Here is an 18,914-nt window from a genome sequence, read left to right as displayed (position 1 = left end):
ATTCATTTGAAGAACACTCGTTGCTAACATAATTATGAATTTCTTGAAGCTATGAGAATCAAATCCATGTGCTTGTACAAGGTAGACAAGGGGCTCTACTGATGAGCTACAACCCTAACCCAAATTAAGGATTTTGAATTAAGATCATCCTAGGTTAAGTCAACCTCTACATTCAATGATGGACATTCTGATGAGGAAAGGATGGGAGGAGATGTAGAGAACAAGCCCATCTGAAGATGAGGCAGATTGTGAAGTGATATAGAGACAGACAACAACTGCTTGGAGGAGTCACCAGAGGAGGAAGACACAGGAAGGCATCCCTTAAGCCCTTCAGAGAGGGTTTGTCAGCATGTTGATTATAGATTCCATATAATACTGAATTTCACTGGGCTCCAGAGCAGTGCGGGGGAGGGGACGGGACAGAGTTTTATTGTTTTTAAACTCCCAAGCTTGTGGTAACTTGTTGTAACATCTCCTAAGAAACAGAGACAATTGTGAGTACTTCATGCACAACTACAGGTACTTCTGTGTCATTCCTATATATCATCCAGCCTCTTTCTATGAAATTTTGGAGAGCACCAAGTGCTTACCTTGGAGTTGGTCTTAAGAGTACTTCATATCAAATATTTGGGGATGTAAATCTTTTTAAAATGCTGTTAGAAAGCTAACTTTGAGTTCATTTAACAGGCTAATGTGGGTTTTTTGTTTTTTGTTTTTTTTTAATGTTCACAATGAAGTGATATGTTCCCTACAGCTCCCTAGCTGAGAGAGATGTCTCCGTGGCCCTTCTCGAATACTGCAAAGTCCAGAAAGTTCTATCCAAGCAGCTCTGTGTGCTCCAGTATGTCAAAGGCTTAGCTGGCAGAGGGTCCTGGGATCCCTTTAGAGCAGAGCGCAGGCTGCATGCCCAGTAAGAGCAGCTGCTGTATGTCCTTGTCTGCCCATCCCTGGGGCCTCATGGTTACCTTAGCAATCATTTCTCTCCTAGAGCTTGTGGCAACAGATGGGACCAGCTGGCAGTAGGCCTATGGGTGAGCTGTCCCCTGGCCAAGATGGAAGTCTTATGTACAACCAAAGACTTTCAATTCTAGGTCAGAATGGAGGCCATCTGCCTAGGATGTTACCTGTCTGTGCTATAGGCTCATTGCCACTGCACAGGATCAAGGGTGCCACCTAGTACTATCACAGCTCCTAGCAAGTCTGACCTCACTCTCCATCATACAGAAAGCAGGCTATGTGTAACAGCTGTTAAAATCTACAGTAAGCCCTATTTATTTACAGAAACTGCCTTTGTAATCTCCTGGGGGTGCTAACAGAGAGCCAGCTCATTGGCTCTAGCAAGCTTCTGTACAGGGCTTTTGCAAACATTCAGCTCTCCAAATATTTGCGATGGGGTTTGGCTGACCTCCGTCTCCTGATCTTTCCATCTATTCATTCTTCCTGGTCAACTGCTGGCTCAGTGGAGCAGTAACGCCTATGGCAGCTGAGTGGAGCCAGGGAGGACATCATGTTAGATGCCAGGACAGGCCATGCCAGTGTGAGGACAGCCTGTGTGCCCTTGAGAGGAAGTTTCTAGGTCTCTCTGTGTCTTAGCTGACTCAGTAAAAAAAAAAAAAAAAAAAAAAAAAAAACCAAAAAAACAGATCATAGTGTCTGCTTTGCCAACCTCGGGAGGCTTTAAGAGGATGCAGGCAGTCATGCACTTCAGAAAGACTTCTTTAAAGGGGGCTTAGGGAAGCTAGGAAGATGGTCCAGTGGTTAAGAGCATGAACTCAAAGTGAGTTCAGTTCCCAGTATCCATATCCAGTAGCTTTGAACTTCTTAGCTCTAGGGTATCTAATGTCTTCTTGTGTGTGTGTGTGTGTGTGTGTGTGTGTGTGTGTGTGTGTACTTAAAAGTAAAATAAATCTTTTTTAAGTCTGAGGTCATGTGTAGGAATGTCTGGGAACACTGGAAATGGGCTCTTGATAAGGATTAACATTGCCCAAAGTTATGTACTCTACTCCAAGACATCTGGGAGGTGACTCCTCACCCTTGGGGTAGTCTGTCAGATTATGTGATTTCCCCGGCTCTTAAACTTTGTGCAATTGTCTATTTTAATGCAGTGAGTTACAGTAGGGGCCTGGAGCCAGGCAGTCTCTGCCCAGTCCCTGGAGATGCTGCATGGGAACCAAAATTGACCATCTAAGCAGTCCACTCTATCCATATGGCTGATGCACAGTAAAACCTCTGACCACCATGGCCCTGGTTGGAGCTTCCCATGTGGGTGCTGGGAACTGAACCCGGATCCTCTGCAAGAACAGCCAGTAAGTGCTTTTAATGACTAAGCCATCTCTCCAGTCCACTGTTGCTAATTGTTATGAAAGAAAATAAAACTTGAGACCTGTGATTCATGTAATTTATGTCAAATAGCCCAAAGAGTTGTTTGTGAGCTTTGAAACCTGGGGCTGAGAACATAGTAGAACAGGCTAGGACATGCCCGGGCAGGCCCATCGTTAAGACATTCCTGAGGCTGCATGGCCATAAAGATAAAGAGGATGACTTGTCCCAACTGGCCGGGCGCCTCCCTATCTCCCGCCCTTCTGACCTAAGTTAAATGTTATCTGCATGTACAGTCTGCTGGTGTTTAAATGGACCAATCATGTGAAACTGCAATTCCTCCCCCAGCCCCAGCCCCTTTTCTATAAAAACCCCTAGCTTCCAAGCCCCATGGTCGAATCCACTGTCTCCTGCGTGAGATATGTTTCGACCCGGAGCTCCACCATTAAATTACCTCATGTTTTTACATCAAGGCGTTCTGTTCTGTTCGTGATTCTTAGGTGCACGCCGAATCAGGAGTTGAGTGGGGGTTTCCCCACTAGGTTCTTTCAGTTATCCATGTTATTTTACCGTAAAAACATAACTGTCATGTTCCCTGCTGGATGATGATGGATTTCACGCACCCCCCCCCCCTGTAACTTGCCTTGGGTCATGGTGTCTTATCACAGCAAGAGAAAAGTAACTAAGATGACGCCTTTCCCAAGCATAGAGAAGTCCTCCCTCCCTCCTCTCCAAACCACAGTTGAAAGAGTTAATAAGGTACTTCTGAAGGCAACATCCTCAGGAGACATTCAGAAATGGAGGAGGTATTCGTGGTCTCCACCTCAATACCATCTCACCCTAAGGGATCCCCCTCAGCTAGCTTCTTCTAGCCCCACACTTTCCCCCTTAGTACTGTCTTCAGAACACCAGGGAAGCCTTTTTGTACTTCTCTTAAGATCTGAGCTCTTCACTCTTAGACCAGATGAAAGGAATCAAACACATTGCTAAAGAAATATGACTAAGTTGTTTTTAATGAGCATGTCTGCCCATGTGAGTTTTCAACCATGTTGGTAACTACTCATTTGAACTTTCTTTAATTAAAGAGAGATTCTGGCCTTTTGGGTAGGTTCTGGGAGTCTTATGTAAGCATCTCCACAAAACCAATGTGCAACTTTTCAAAATTTTGTAGCAGAGAGGTAGTGGCTCACACCTTTAATCCCGGTACTTAGGAGGCCGAGGCAAGCAGATCTCTGAGTTTGGGGTCAGCCTGGTCTGCATAGTAAGTTCTAGGACATCTACGCTACACAAAGAAACCTTATCTCAGAAAAAACTAAAAGGAGTGGGGCAAGGAACAAAGGATTCCTTTTCCGGTGTCAGGGACAATGCATGAGTAGGCCTAGCAGGTAGTTTAATTCCTTCTGTCCTTTTGAATGCCAACCAAGGGCAGGCAGCCCTGCCTGTACTAACTCTGTGTCCTCAGGTTTGGCCCAGGGTATAAGGTTCTAGCTCAAGCTCTTAATTTAGTTTCTTAGAATCATGGCCTTGGATTGGAAAGATAGCTTATCCTTGCACTTCCTTTCTCTGGTGGTAGAAGTGATTTCCCAGAAACCCTCAAAGGGCCTCTCCTTTCATTCTCAGGAACTGTGGCTTCCTTGCATGTCATGCATGAAGCATCCCAGATAGGGGATTGAGGATGCTAATGGTGGAGAAAACACAGGCTCTCAATAAACTCTCATCTTGTCTTCTGTTGCCACTGAACAACCTGCTCCCTGGAGTGTATATCGGAGCAAGTCCCAGGCTTGGTCTTGGCTTTGTCCCTAAGGGACTGGGCTGACATTATGAGAGGAACAACTATGTGACTCCTCTCTACATTCCACAGAGGGCAGCCTGGACATGGATGCCACTGGTGCTGCTTTGTCACTAGGATCTCTTAGTCACTGTCAAGGCAAAGAACTGGAAAGCTTCATGCCAGCTCAGGAGCTTCTATGTGTCATAGTTAACTGATGCCATGTGCAGCCAGTGTGAGTCTGAGTGGGGCCCTACAAAATGAGGCTCTGGGAAGCACGCACCTGCAAGCATGGAGAAGAAAGAGAGGCTGCGTTGGGAATAAAGTGCTCAGAGTAGTAGAGGGGAGGACTCAAGGCTGATCTCCACAGTAAGGAGAATGGTAATGGTAGAGAAAGCCAGCCCAGTATTGAGATGTTTTTCAGCATCACTCTCTGTGTGTTACCTCTCAAAATCCATGATCCCTTGGGCCATGGTAACACATTGGGTTCTATGGAAGGGGAAGGATAAGGCCTCCAGTCTACCAAGAATGCCAGCCGGGTTCCTAGAAGCCTGTGAAGAACAGCTTGACAGGGTATCACAAGCTTCTCTGAAAACTCAGAAAGCAGAGTGGCTCTCTGAGTCCAGGCCAAGCCCTCCCTTCCCAGAAACCAAAGGAAAAGGATCCTGTTTGCAAACTCAAGACCTGTGGGACCAGCCACAGGGCAACCTGGCAGCTATGTGGGCCTCTGGTCCCAGGGCTCTTGGAAGTGGAGACGCAGCTGTCTCCTGGGAGGTATCCTCCCATGGGAGTGCTCTCTAGAAAGACGGGACTGCAAAACCTCTGTTTTGAGCATTGGAGTCGCTGTGTCCCCTTTCTCCTCCAAGTTGAATTATTTTTGATGCTGGCTTAGAGTGAGTCATGATTTTAATTAGCATCCTGGGAAAAGGCTACAGCTGTAGAGCTCTCTGGTGGATCTGAGAGAATGCTCAGCAGACCTGTTGAATTGTTTTGGTAACAGTATCAACCACCCACCCATCAGTGAGCAGGTTCCACCTGTGATGCAGGCCAAGAAAGTGTCTTCACTACTTGCCCTGACCTAGAAGCTTCGCTCTCTACTTTCATAGTTCTTAGCCCAGTTCCCAAGACTTCAATGACTGAACCGCCAACAGGCCAAGGAGTATCTGGTAGCATTGCCCGGGGCCCTGCATGGTGTCACAACTGTGCCTGAGTGACTTGGGCAGAACCCAGGGGCCAAGGAGTCTGTTTCCACAGTGCAGAACAGCGGGAGCTTTTCCAGTCGCAGCCAGGAGGCAATCAGAGCTAACAGCGGCCTGGGGCAACCAGGAAGCAGTACCAGATGCCTGGAGTCACTCAGAGGTGAGGAGGGAGCCCTGCCCTGTGGTACTAACCCCAGATGAAGGGCCTGCTTCTTAGGGAGAGACAAGAGAACCAGATGGAGCACACATACACAACCTGTTTTGACTTCTATCTAGTCAGGAGGCATGAGATTCTGGGTGCTCTTGACCTTTCTGTGCCTCCACTGGAGAATGGTGATGGGAATGACCTAGACAAGAGAGTATTCAAGAAGGATTGTTTATTCCCTGTGCCTTTTGGCACACACTTGACTTCCCTGATCCTTGATTTCTTCTACAAATACAACACTTCCGACTCTATTGAGTTGGAAGCAAGAAACATAAGCAAAGCGTTGTGTGCACTGTGTTGAGTCAGCATCTGGGTAGCTCACATCATGTGCGCTCAGTCAGATTCCAAATAAGAAGGTGCTCTTAGCAACTTCGTTTTTATAAATGGAACACAATACAGGCAGGCTGAGCCAGCAGCCCAGGACACCCAGTAGCCTAGCTACTTCCCTGTATTTTTCTAGGGGCGCATGAAAAGCTTGTCTCTGAAAATATTAGGGTAGTCATGTGCAATACTGACACTGTACTGGTTTTTAATTCTGTTCATTACATTTTTCCTCTGTCTCCAGGTTTTGTTTTGCTTTTTAACCATGTAATGTGTAACTTTTAGTAAAGGAGAGCAAATAATGCCAATGGAGGTAGAAAGTCACAGTTCAGTCCTTGTAGACCTGATGCTCTGCAGGCAGTTAGAAGGAGGTGCTGTGCAGCTCTGTTTGCCTGAATGACCAGTATAGGGAACTCTTGAGACAGGAAGCAGATTGGCAGTTGCCTGAGGCTGGGAGGGCTGGAGAAGGGCTCTGTGGAGCAACTGCTTTCTTAAGGGTGGTGAAAGATGTATGAGCTGGATGGAGTTGGTGGTTAACCAACATTTACTGTATGCTAATTGACACTAAATAATTCCTGTTTGTTTTTAGAGACAGGGTTTCTGTGTGTAACCCTAGCTATCCGAGAACTTGCTCTGTAGACCAGGCTGGCCTTGAACTCAGAGATCCACCTGCCACCACCTGACCCTGAATCATTCACTTTAAATATTTACAAAAAAAGAAAGAGAGAGAGAGAGAGAGAGAGAGAGAGAGAGAGAGAGAGAAAGAAAGAAAGAAAGAAAGAAAGAAAGAAAGAAAGAAAGAAAGGGAAAGAAAAGAAAGGGAAGGGAAGGGAAGGGAAGGGAAGGGAAGGGAAGGGAAGGGAAGGGAAGGGAAGGGAAGGGAAGGGAAGGGAAGGGAAGGGAAGGGAAGGGAAGGGAAAGGAAGAGAAAAGAAAAAACTTTAAACACATAGCTACACATCCCCAGCCCTTAAGTGGCTATTTTTGTGTGTGTGTGATAGGCATTTAACCTCAATTAAAACACACAAAAGCAAGCTGAGGGTACAGTGACAGTGGATCTCTGCTCCACAGGCTGGTCCTCTAGGAAGATCTCCTTCTTCTCTTCTGAGGAGCTTTGGAGAGAACTTGTTCCCAGGTTTCACATGACCAGGGGCAACCACCTTCTTCTGTGTCACCTCAGCCCTCAAGTGCAGGCATCAGGACTTCTGCCATAGCCTGCCTGCTTGTCCATCACCCTGGTGCCCCATTTCATTGGGAACGCCAGAATCTAGAGCCACCTCCACCCCACCCCTCCCAGTCTACAGGCTGAGAACAGTGCCCTGGGGTCACCAAGGTGGAAGAAATGGCTAATGCTTGTGATGACATCTAAACTTGTTGAATCTTCCTCAATGTTGAATGTTCAGGGGAACACATTTGTTCTCTGACTCTGCTTCACCCCTATAACCCAGCATGCAACTGGAGAGCTGAGCTCATGGGAGCGATGATGTCAAAGTGGGTGGAAAGAATTGAAAGTCCCAGATCGTCCAATGACCTGAAACTTGCTATGTGCTCTGTTGCCCTTTGAGAAAAGACTGCTTCACTAAAGTTGGCTTGTATAGTATATATGTATAGTGGTTATCTCTGATACCTTGTGGACCTAAATGCTACAACCCCCCTCCCCTGTACCTACTTGAAGATCTGTCTGCTTCTACTTTTTAGATGTGTATGAGGACTCAAACTGGGGTTCTCATGATTTAGTGATAGGCAGTTTACTCACTGAGCTGTCTGTCTCCCCAGCCGTCCAGATGTTTTTCAAACAGAAAAAGCAAAGGACTGTGGAAATAAAGGGGGTGGGAGAGATGACCTGTGTCCTGCCAGAGCTCCGGGGCTCTGGGTGGGCAGACACAGGGGACTGCCGCACGCTCTCCACGTCTCATCTGGCTGTGGGAAGTCACGGAACCCCAGTCTGAGAGGGGGCGGGGGTGGAGAGGGTCCCTGGGCCTCATGGAAGCCAGGGACAACAGATTCTAGCTCTTGGGCATTTCAGGACATTGCTGGATACTGCGGAAGAGCTGAGAACTGGTGGGGCCCCCCAGGAGTGGCTCAGTCTGTCCCAGGGTCGAAGGGAAAAGGGGTAAGGGGAGAAGGCACTGGATGGTTCCAATGTGGGTGAGAGTCTGGCTATCTCAGGCTGCTAGCTCAGTGGGCAGCTAGGGCAAGGCCTATTCCATTGTTCTAGCATGGCTGGCCTTGATGAGCAGAGATGGTCCGTGGTTTATTGTACAGGTTTATTGTAGAAAAGCAGAGAGAGAGAAAAGGTAGGGAAGTAGAGTCTGGCTATGACCACATGGAGATAGGAGAGAAGAGAGGGAAAGAAGGAGGGCAAGAGGTAAGAGAGAGAAGAGACAAGAAGAAGCAAGAGAGGGAGGAAGGGTCCCTTTTATAGTGGGGGGGGGGGGGCTACCTTGCTGTTGCAGGGTAACTGTGGGGAGGAGCATACCTGGCTATTGTCAGGTAAATGTGAGGGTGGATTCTGGACTGATAGTCACAGAATGGTGGAGTTGAGGACTCCTGGTGTCAGGTGAGTTTAGGGGCGTAGCTCACTGTTCTGTCCCTTGTAGGGTTTTCTACTGGGTTTCCAGAGTAAGCCTCTCCCGACCAAAACATAGACCAGACTGCCTTCTTCAGTCCCACAGATAACTATAGATAGAACATGCCATTTGGGGACACCCAAGTCTTCGTTCTCAGGCTATGGTCACTCCTATTTGGCTCCAAAATAAAACCATCTTTTTTATTTCTTTGGGGTGAGAGTTGTTTCTCACCTTGACACCAAGTTTCACTTCGTTCCTAGAACTTTGCTTTTATTGGATGTGAAACGGGGAACCTAAGGCTAATCTGTGCTTTAAAGGTGTGGTGTAGCCAGATACATGCTGGGAAGCAGGCTTTCCCCAGAGACCTTGCTTTGAACCTGTATTTGCATATCAGTGCATTTGAATTCAACTTTTCCTTCTCCCGTCTAATGGGCTTGAAGGAGGCCAAGTCACACATGGTGCTTTGTCTCATAAATAAGGAAGTAACTGCAGGGAATCAGATCCTCCGACCCCCTGAGAAGCAGGTGCTTTGTCCTTGGGACACCAGGGAAGAAAATTGGCAGCGGTGCCCTACGTGGCAGTAGGAGGGTGAATTGTGGTAAGAACAGAGCCTTCTCTGATTACACTGCAGCTTGTTCTGGGTTGCAGCTACTTCAGGGCTCTGATGCCCCACTCTGAGAGAAGACCACACCCCAGAGAAAAAAACAAAGCAAAACAAAAAGCTTGGGACCTGTGTTCCTGCACAAAAGGACGGGCCCTGTGGGGTGACTTACCTCCTTTCCAAGCCGCAACTTGGAATTGTTTGTTAGGCCTAATATGACATTGCCACTAACTGCATGACCTGTGCAACAGACCCGTAGTGCCTCTGAGTTCTAGAAGCTGAAAGTACCAGAGAGTGTGGACTGTGAGGGAGGGATGTGTCCCTGCTGCTGAGGCTGACATCTCTCTGTGTCTCTTAAGAGCCTCTACCTTCTGAACATGCCAGTCCATGTGTCTGCATGTCCCCTTCTTTTATTGTGGGGAGAAGGCAGCCGTGATAAGAGCCACCCAATGGACTTCATTTTAGTTTTACAATTGCCCCCTTAAAGACCTTGTCTCTAAACTAGGTTACATTCTGATGTCTTGTGACTAAGGACTTCAACTTGTGGGTTCTGGGGTAGGGAACACAATCCTGTATTGTGGTGGTGAAAGACCCCCGACGTGGGTAGTCAATCAATCTGAGGAGACCCTCTCAAGGACCAGCGAGACCACGATTCGGATGCAAACAGCAAGAGGCTTTATTGGGAGCACGGGTACCCGGGCGACGCAGTCTATCGGAGGACTGGCGCGCCGAGTGTGGAGTTTTTACCCTTTTTATAGGGCTGGGGCTGGGGAGCAAAAAGCGCGGTTACAGAAGCGAGAAGCGAGCTGGTTGGTTAGTTCGAATAAGGCTTGGGGTATTTCTCGGTCATTTGGGGAAACTGAGGTGGGACTTTTTAGTTCTAAACAATGTCTATTTTCAAGAAATGGGTATGGGAGGGGTACGAGGAAAGGGTCTAATGAAGGTTCAACAATGGGCACACACCTGGTCAGAACATTGGCAGACACACAGGTTCAAGGAGTGGCCAGAGCACTGTGCACCTCTATTTTTCTAAATCAGTGAAGCTAGTTCTGCTAACACTGACGTCTGAGAGCCATCTGTTCTTGGCCCTGAGCCGGGGCCCAGGTGCTTGACCACCGATATTTGGCCCCTGTCCCAGTATTATTCAGCCTTAATCTTTAACTGTTAATCTTTAACTGAACTTTCTTGTAACTTTTGAGAACTCAGCTCTGGTACTTTTTCATGCCTTGCAAAATGGCGTTACTGCAGCTAGCTTGCTAAGCCTGATGGTGGGGTCTTTCATTCCCCCCTCTTTCTGGAAACTGAATAAAATCTTTTATTCACGTGATTCCACTTCTTCTGGATCTATTGATTTGAGTTGGTGATACTGTTGGGTCAAAACCAGGGCCTGCACTACCGAAATTCTGTCTTTTACAAACTGGACCAAGCGGTTGAGAATACAGGGTCCGAAGAGTAGGATTAATAAAAGTATTATCAAGGGGCCCATAATGGTAGATATTAAGGTCGTGAACCATGGGGACCTGTTAAACAGTCCCTCAAACCACCCTTGTCCTGATTCGAACAATTTTTGTCTCTGGTTCAACCTTTCTCTTAGCTTTGCCATGCTATCTCTTACTACGCCAGTGTGGTCCGCGTAGAAACAGCATTCTTCTTTTAGGGCAGCACATAATCCTCCTTCTTTTAGGAACAGTAGATCTAATCCCCTCCGGTTCTGTAGGACCACCTCAGACAACGAGGTCAGAGACTTTTCTAGGGCACTGACTGACTTTTCTAAAGCCCCAAGGTCTGTATGTATGGCTGCCTGGAGCTGCTCGAATTGTTTGGTGGCCACTAGGGCTGTAGTCCCGGTTCCTACTCCTGCAGCTATGCCGCCCATAGTAAGTCCTCCCAACAGCAGGGCCAGAGTTAATGACACCGGCTCTCTTTTATATTTGGTTTTTTTCTCAAACTGGCCATAAACATAACCAGGGGAGTGGTAGGTCACCTTTGGCCAGAGCTCAACCAGGACACAGTAATCGGTGGTGAGGTCGAGTACAGTGGTAGATAGGCAGGGAGTGAGCCCGGTGTTGCAAGCCCAAATGGTCCCGGCGGGAGCAGCCAGATAGTAGGACCCGTCGCTCGTCTTCTGGGTGGTATTACACAGGGCCTGATGGGTTTTGGGAACTGCTCCTACGCAGAGTCCCTGTCCGGTCACTTCGGACAGGGTCAGCTTGTGTTGGGAGGCCACGGAGCAGTTAGCTGGGGCAGAGGTATAGTTGGAATAAGTACCTAGGACGGCAACCCCTTCGTAGTAGGGGGGTCCCGCTACCAGACACAACCAGCACTCTTGGGTTTTGTCAGGACTGGTGAGGTTGAGAGCTTGGTAGGCTCCATCTACCAGGTTTAGCAGCCTGTCTCCCGTCCCAGGTTGTTGAGAAGGTGGGGCAGTCTCAGGGACTATAGAGGCTGCGCCTGGAGGAGGAGGCTGAGGAGGCCTGGGGAGCATGATCTGCACGGGTCGGGAGGGGGGTAACTGGTCAGTGATCACGGGATTAGGCCCAATGGGGACGCGGGGCCCTATATTGAGGACCTGGCGGGTCAAAGAGAACCGGGTCACCGGGTCGGTCCCTGTGGATCGGTACAGTCTTAGTCCCCATACTTTGGGGCCATCCCAGCTGGCCTTTTTGCCCGCGTCAGTGAATTCCAGGACTAGGGGATTGCATCGACCCCCCGGTGTGGCGCCCTTGATGTCACTGGAGACCGCTGAGGAATCATAACAGGGGCCCTGATTCCGAGGGGTGTTTCCTCGCTTAAGGGAAATTAGGTCCCATGATGATGATGGCTTCCAGTATGCCTGTCCAGTGGTCTCACAGCCCCATTTGCCACAGTAGCCCTCTCTCGGCCCTCCACACCCTGTTGGTACAGTATGCCCGGGGCAAACATAGAAGTCAAATGTTCTTGCCCTTTTTCTTCCCCCGGGAGTGCGACACCCGAGTCCAGTCTCATCCCAGTCGTCCCCTATTAAATCGCACAAGTCAAAGTACAGTTTAGGAAAGGCATCGGTCATTGTCCCCAGGAGGGAGGTAGCATTAGCTGTTTGTCCTGTCATTAAGTTGGTAACTCTCCAAGTAACATTGAAGACCTGATGAGGGCTGTCATGTTGTACTGATACTCCTGCTCTTATTAAGATCCCCAGGATTATTAGGGGGCCCCACGGGTTAATCTTATCTTTAAGGGGTTTTGAGAACGCTGGACCTTCCATGTCGGTCCTGATGCTGTTCCGGCCGGAGGGGTTGTCGCCGCTTTTACGTGAGCGGCGTGGATCCACGCAGCGATGCCGTCTACTTTGAGAGCGGTGGGGGTGGTCAGCAGGACGGTGTAGGGTCCTTTCCAGCGAGGTTCCAAGTTCTTAGTCTGGTGCCGGCGTACCCACACGGTGTCGCCGACACGGAAGGGGTGTGGTATCACTGGCTGGTCCAGCTGGTCCTGATAGGCAGCGGCCAGTGGCTTCCAGACCTCTCGTTGTACTGCTTGGAGGGCCTGTAAGTGAGCTTGGAGAGAGGGGCTATTAGTAAACTTTGACATTTCAGGATCATGGAAATTAACAAGGGGCGGGGGCGCCCCATACAGGATTTCATACGGAGTGAGTCCATGGGGGCCCGGAGTGTTGCGGGCTCGGTAGAGGGCTAAGGGAAGTAGGAGTACCCAGTCTCTAGTGCCAGTTGCAAGCGTTAATTTGGTCAAAGTCTCCTTGATTGTCCTATTCATTCTTTCTACCTGACCTGAACTCTGGGGTCTGTAAGCACAATGTAGTTTCCAATCAATCCCCAGTAGCTTGGCCACCGACTGACTTACCTGGGAGACGAAGGCAGGCCCATTATCAGTCCCCAACACTTGGGGCATTCCAAACCTTGGAAATATTTCTTCCAGAAGTTTCTTGGTCACTATTTTGGCAGTCTCATGTTTGGTTGGGAAGGCTTCAACCCAGCCAGAGAACGTGTCCACGAATACCAGGAGATACTTGTACCCATACAGTCCGGGCTTCACTTCAGTAAAGTCAATTTCCCAATGGGTGCCTGGTCGATGTCCTCTTACTCGTGTTCCGGCCCTGATCTTAGTCTTACTGGCATTTACTTGGACACAGGCTTGGCATGATTCCGCCACCTCGTGGAGGATCTTATCTTTATTTAGCATGTAATAGGGGCTTTCTTTCCTGTCTAGAAGTGCCCTCATCTTCTGATAGCTAAGGTGGGTGAGCTGGTGAAGGAAGTCTAATAATTCAAAGGTGAACTGGTCAGGCATCACAGGTTTACCTTGCAGGACCCAATATTTTTTCTCTCTATCATATGTGGCTCCCAACTCTTGTAGGTTCTTTATATCTGTCTCAGTATAATGGAAGAAGTCTGGAGTGTACGGGGTTGAGGTCTCTATGAGAAGTGAGGAGGCCTTTGTGTCAGTCCCCATGGCCGCTTCCCGGGCTGCCTGGTCCGCCATTCGGTTGCCTTTAGCTTCAGCACTATTGCCTTTCTGATGTCCTGGGCAGTGAATTATACTGAGTCTTTTGGGCAGAAAGAGAGCTTTCAGTAAGGCCAAGATTTCGCCCTTGTTCTTGATCTCCTTGCCTTCTGAGGTGAGCAACCCACGTCTCCTATATATTTCTCCATGGATATGGGCGGTAGCAAAGGCATAGCGGCTATCAGTATAAACATTTAGCTTCTTACCTTCTGCCATCTTTAGGGCCTGGGTGAGTGCTATTAGTTCAGCTCGCTGGGCGGATGTCCCGGCTGGCAACGCCTTGGCCCAGATTACCTCGGTCTCGGTGGTCACCGCTGCTCCAGCCCTACGTTGTCCCTCTTGCAGGAAGCTGCTTCCATCTGTATACCAGGTGTGGTCGGCGTCTGGGAGGGGCTGGTCCGTGAGGTCTGGTCTGGTTCCGTGTGTCTCGGCCAAGATCTCGAGGCAGTCATGGTGAGGCTCTTTCCCCGGTAGGGGGAGCAACGTAGCCGGGTTTAGGGCTACCACCGGTCCGAACTGGACCCGGTCCGTATCTAGGAGCATCGCCTGATAGTGGGTCATGCGGGCGTTGGATAGCCAGCGGTCAGGGGGTTGCTTGACTAGTGCCTCTACTGCATGGGGGGCCAGGATGACTAGCGGCTGTCCCATGGTTAGCTTGCCTGCATCTTTTGTCAGAACGGCAATGGCTGCTACCATCCGTAGGCAAGGGGGCCACCCAGCTGCCACTGGGTCTAGCTTTTTGGACAGGTAGGCCACCGGCCGACGCCAAGGTCCCAGTTTTTGCGTTAGGACGCCTTTGGCGTAGCCCTGCTTCTCGTCAACAAAGAGTTCAAAGGGCTTAGTCAAATCTGGCAATCCCAGGGCTGGGGCAGTTAGAAGAGCCTGTTTGATTTCTTGATAGGCCTTTTGCTGGTCTGGGCCCCAATTAAACAGAGTCCCCGTTTTGGTGAGAGGGTACAAGGGGGCTGCCATTTCTGCAAACCCAGGGATCCAGAGGCGACAGAAGCCTGCCGTCCCTAGGAACTCCCTTAGTTGTCGAGGGGTCTTCGGAGTAGGCTGCCCCATCACAGTCTCTTTTCTGGCCTCAGTCAGCCATCTCTGACCCTCTTTTAGAAGATACCCCAGATACTTGACCTGTTTCTGGCAAATTTGGGCTTTCTTGGCCGAGGCCCGATACCCGAGGTCCCCTAGGGTTTGTAACAGGGCCCGAGTACCTTGTTGGCAGTCGAGCTCAGAAGTGGCGGCCAGCAGTAAGTCATCCACGTACTGTAGCAGGATCAAGTCTGGGTGCTGGATCCGGAAGTCTGCTAGGTCTCTGTGCAGTGCCTCATCAAACAGGGTGGGACTGTTTTTGAAACCCTGTGGGAGTCTGGTCCAGGTCAATTGTCCTGAGATTCCCATCTCTGGATCTCTCCACTCAAAGGCGAAGAGAGGCTGACTGGTGGGGTGGAGTCTCAGGCAGAAAAAGGCATCCTTTAAATCAAGCACAGTGTACCACTGGTGGGACGGTGGGAGCCCGCTCAAGAGGTTGTAAGGGTTGGGCACGGTGGGGTGGATGTCTTCCACCCGCTTGTTGACTTCTCTCAGATCCTGGACAGGCCTATAATCATTAGTCCCTGGTTTCTTAACGGGTAGCAGGGGCGTGTTCCAGGGGGACTGGCAGGGTACCAGTATTCCCTGGTCCAACAGTCTCTGTATGTGGGGCTTGATCCCCAGTCTGGCTTCTTGTGACATGGGGTATTGTTTTATGGACACGGGGGTAGAGGTTGCCTTCAGAGGTATGATCAGAGGAGCTTGGCGAACTGCCAGTCCCATGCCCCCGGTTTCCGCCCAGACCTGGGGAAAATCAGAAAGCCAGGTGGACCCTAGAGAAACATCCGGCTCTTTTGAGGTCTCATGTAGCCGATACTCATCTTCTATGTTTAGGGTCAGCACTTGCAGGGGCAGTCCCATTGGTCCCATAACCTGAGCTCCTGATCCCTCGAAGTGGATTTGGGCTTTTAGTTTAGTCAGCAAGTCTCTTCCTAGCAGAGGATAGGGGCAGTCTGGTACATGGAGGAAAGAGTGGGTGACCTTACCGGTAGCTAGATGTACTTTGCGATCCGTGGTCCAGCGATACCGCTTTCCTCCAGTAGCCCCTTGGACCCAGGCAGCCTTGTCACTTAGGGGTCCAGGATTTTGGGTCAGCACGGAGTGTTGGGCCCCAGTATCTACCAGGAAGGTGACGGGTTGCCCCCCGACTTTGAGGGTTATCCTGGGTTCAGGGGGGGGCTCCTGACCCTGACCTCCCTAGTCACCTAAGGTTAGGAGGGAGGTCTGGGGCCTCAGTCCTCGGGGCCCTCGTGGCTTCTTTGGGCAGTCCTTAGCCCAGTGTCCCTTTTCTTTGCAGTAGGCGCATTGGTCCTTATCAAGTTGGGGCCTCCTCCGCTCTCCCCCCTGTCTATCCTGTCTCTGACCAATAACTACAGTGGCCAAGAGCTTGCTCATCTCTCTATGTCTTCTGCGGTCCCTTTCTTTCTCTCTCTGCTCATCCTCTGCCCTACGGCGTTCTTCTTTTTCCTCTGTTTCTCTCTTGATACGTTCCTCTCTTTCTTCCGGGGTTTCTCGCTTATTAAAGATCTTTTCAGCTTCCCTCACTAAGTCTCCTAAGGTCTTGCTCTTTAAATCTTCTAACCGCTCTAACTTTCGCCCGATATCCGGGGCAGACTGCCAGATGAATGACATAGACACATTGGTTTCTTGCCCTGGGTCCTCAGGGTCATAAGGAGTGTACCTGCGATAGGCCTCTTTGAGTCTCTCTAAAAAGGCTGAGGGAGACTCATTAGGTCCCTGGGTTATCCCTTTTACCTTGGCCAAATTGGTGGGACTTCTGCCCGCGTTCTGGAGACCCGCTAAGAGCAACTGGCGATAGAGGACTAGGTGGTTCCTACCTTCTGTAGTGGTGTAATCCCAACCGGGGCGTTCAAGGGGAAAAGCAGCATTGACTTCATTAGGCAACTGAGTGGGGCGTCCATCATTGCCCCGGACTGCCTTTCTAGCCTCTAGGAGCACCCGCTGCTTTTCTTCTCCGGTCAGCAGGGTCCCCAACAACTGCTGACAGTCGTCCCAGGTGGGCTGGTGGGTGATGAGGACGGACTCAATCAAGGCCGTCAATTTACCTGGATCTTCAGAAAAGGAAGGGTTATTATTTTTCCAATTGTATAAATCCGAAGAGGAAAACGGCCAATACTGAAGCTGGCCATCTCCCCCCATGCGGAGTGGAAATGCCTGGGAGGTGGTGGAGTCCACTGCGGGAGGGTCTCTCCTTCCCCGCAGTCGAGACACCATGGGAGAAGGGGGGGGAAACCTCGGAGGTGGTGGCCGCCTCTTCTTCGTCGTTCTCCCTGGCAGAGGAGGAGGGTTGTGCTCTGTACGGCGGGGGGTCCTCTGTGAGAAGGTCAATGAGGGGTCCGCCGCTATCAGGGAGAACCTGGGGCTTAGGAGGTTTGGACTTTATAGAGGGGGTAAGGGCAGGGTAAAGGGCAGATCGGGACGGAGGTTGCGCAGAAGGACCGGGCGGGAGGACGGGAGCTGTCGGCAAGGGAGGAAGTTTAGGAGACACAAACGGTTTGACCCACGGAGGGGGGTCATAGGCAAGTGCCTCCCAGGTGACGATATATGGGACCTGATCCGGGTGTCCGTGGGGACCAGGACAAAACACTCTAGACTTAACCTGAGAGATAATACTTAAATTGAAAGTACCATCCTGAGGCCATCCCACATTGAAAGTTGGCCATTCAGCGGAACAGAAGGTAATCCAGCGCCTCTTCCTGACATCCACAGACTGGTTGGATGCAATGCGCTGGACATCTCCCCAGTGCTGCAAGGTTAAACTCAGAGGGGTAGTTACGGTCTGTCCCATGATCTCGAAAACACTTAAAGACAGAAGAAAACTAACGAAGAACAAAAGAACAACAAACAAATCAGACGCGCGGCGCGGCTTCGGCGTAAAACCGAAAGCAAAAATTCAGACGGGGGCGGGAAGTGTCTCTGTCTCTCGTCCCCCAACAAAGCCACGTACAGTGGCGGAGCTCCAAAAAGTCCGACTCGGGTAGGTTAACTGATACAGAATGGGCCACAAAACGGGCCCCCGAGGCCGCTGGGACGTCTCCCAGGGGCTGCGGCCGGGAATACGAACTCGTCAGTTCTTCCGCGGAACCGCCAGATACAGATCTAGTTAGCTAACTAGTACAGACGCAGGCGCAAACATTGGATGCCGGCACAAACACGCACGAAGACAGAGACAGACACGAAACGACCGCTGGCCAGCTTACCTCCCGGCGGGGGGTCGGTGGTCCCTGGGCAGGGGTCTCCAAATCTCGGTGGGACCTCCAAATGAAAGACCCCCGACGTGGGTAGTCAATCAATCTGAGGAGACCCTCTCAAGGACCAGCGAGACCACGATTCGGATGCAAACAGCAAGAGGCTTTATTGGGAGCACGGGTACCCGGGCGACGCAGTCTATCGGAGGACTGGCGCGCCGAGTGTGGAGTTTTTACCCTTTTTATAGGGCTGGGGCTGGGGAGCAAAAAGCGCGGTTACAGAAGCGAGAAGCGAGCTGGTTGGTTAGTTCGAATAAGGCTTGGGGTATTTCTCGGTCATTTGGGGAAACTGAGGTGGGACTTTTTAGTTCTAAACAATGTCTATTTTCAAGAAATGGGTATGGGAGGGGTACGAGGAAAGGGTCTAATGAAGGTTCAACAATGGGCACACACCTGGTCAGAACATTGGCAGACACACAGGTTCAAGGAGTGGCCAGAGCACTGTGCACCTCTATTTTTCTAAATCAGTGAAGCTAGTTCTGCTAACACTGACGTCTGAGAGCCATCTGTTCTTGGCCCTGAGCCGGGGCCCAGGTGCTTGACCACCGATATTTGGCCCCTGTCCCAGTATTATTCAGCCTTAATCTTTAACTGTTAATCTTTAACTGAACTTTCTTGTAACTTTTGAGAACTCAGCTCTGGTACTTTTTCATGCCTTGCAAAATGGCGTTACTGCAGCTAGCTTGCTAAGCCTGATGGTGGGGTCTTTCAGTGGCTGTGCTAAGCAAGACTATAGCTCTGAAGTTCCATTTTCCATTTAAGTTCATATGTTTCTGTGCTCCCTCTCTCATTCTCCGTAGGAGTGTCAGCTCCTGTGGAGGATGAACTATACCTTGTTCACTATTGACTTTTATGAGAGTGACACCCAGCAGGTAGTTGAAAAACAGCCATGAATCCATGATTGAAGGCAAAGGTGTCTGTTTCACTTCTTCTGGAGTTGTAAGACTCCCTTTGTGGAGGGTCAGGCTGAGGAGATATGGAAAAACCAGTGTGTTCAACCTCATCTTTCAGAGACTAGCTCTCTCTCTCTCTTTCTCTCTCTCTCTCCCTCCCTCCATCCCTCCCTCCCCTTTTTCT

The 18,914-nt window shown here is 50.0% G+C and overlaps 1 protein-coding gene across 1 annotated transcript; it reads right to left on the bottom strand.

Moving 5' to 3' along the window:
* Nucleotides 1-9,566: 9,566 nt before the first annotated feature.
* On the bottom strand, nt 9,567-12,300 carry Gm42427 (predicted gene 42427). The gene has a single exon (XM_030254993.1). The coding sequence runs from the start codon at nt 12,221-12,223 to the stop codon at nt 10,298-10,300; it is 1,926 nt and encodes a 641-aa protein (XP_030110853.1). The 5' UTR covers nt 12,224-12,300; the 3' UTR covers nt 9,567-10,297.
* Between the last annotated feature and the right edge of the window lie 6,614 nt (nt 12,301-18,914).

This window comes from Mus musculus, chromosome 5 (genome assembly GCF_000001635.26).
Source record: "Mus musculus strain C57BL/6J chromosome 5, GRCm38.p6 C57BL/6J".
In the NCBI taxonomy this organism is placed as follows: domain Eukaryota; kingdom Metazoa; phylum Chordata; class Mammalia; order Rodentia; family Muridae; genus Mus; species Mus musculus.
This window is presented reverse-complemented; position numbering and strand designations above follow the sequence as displayed.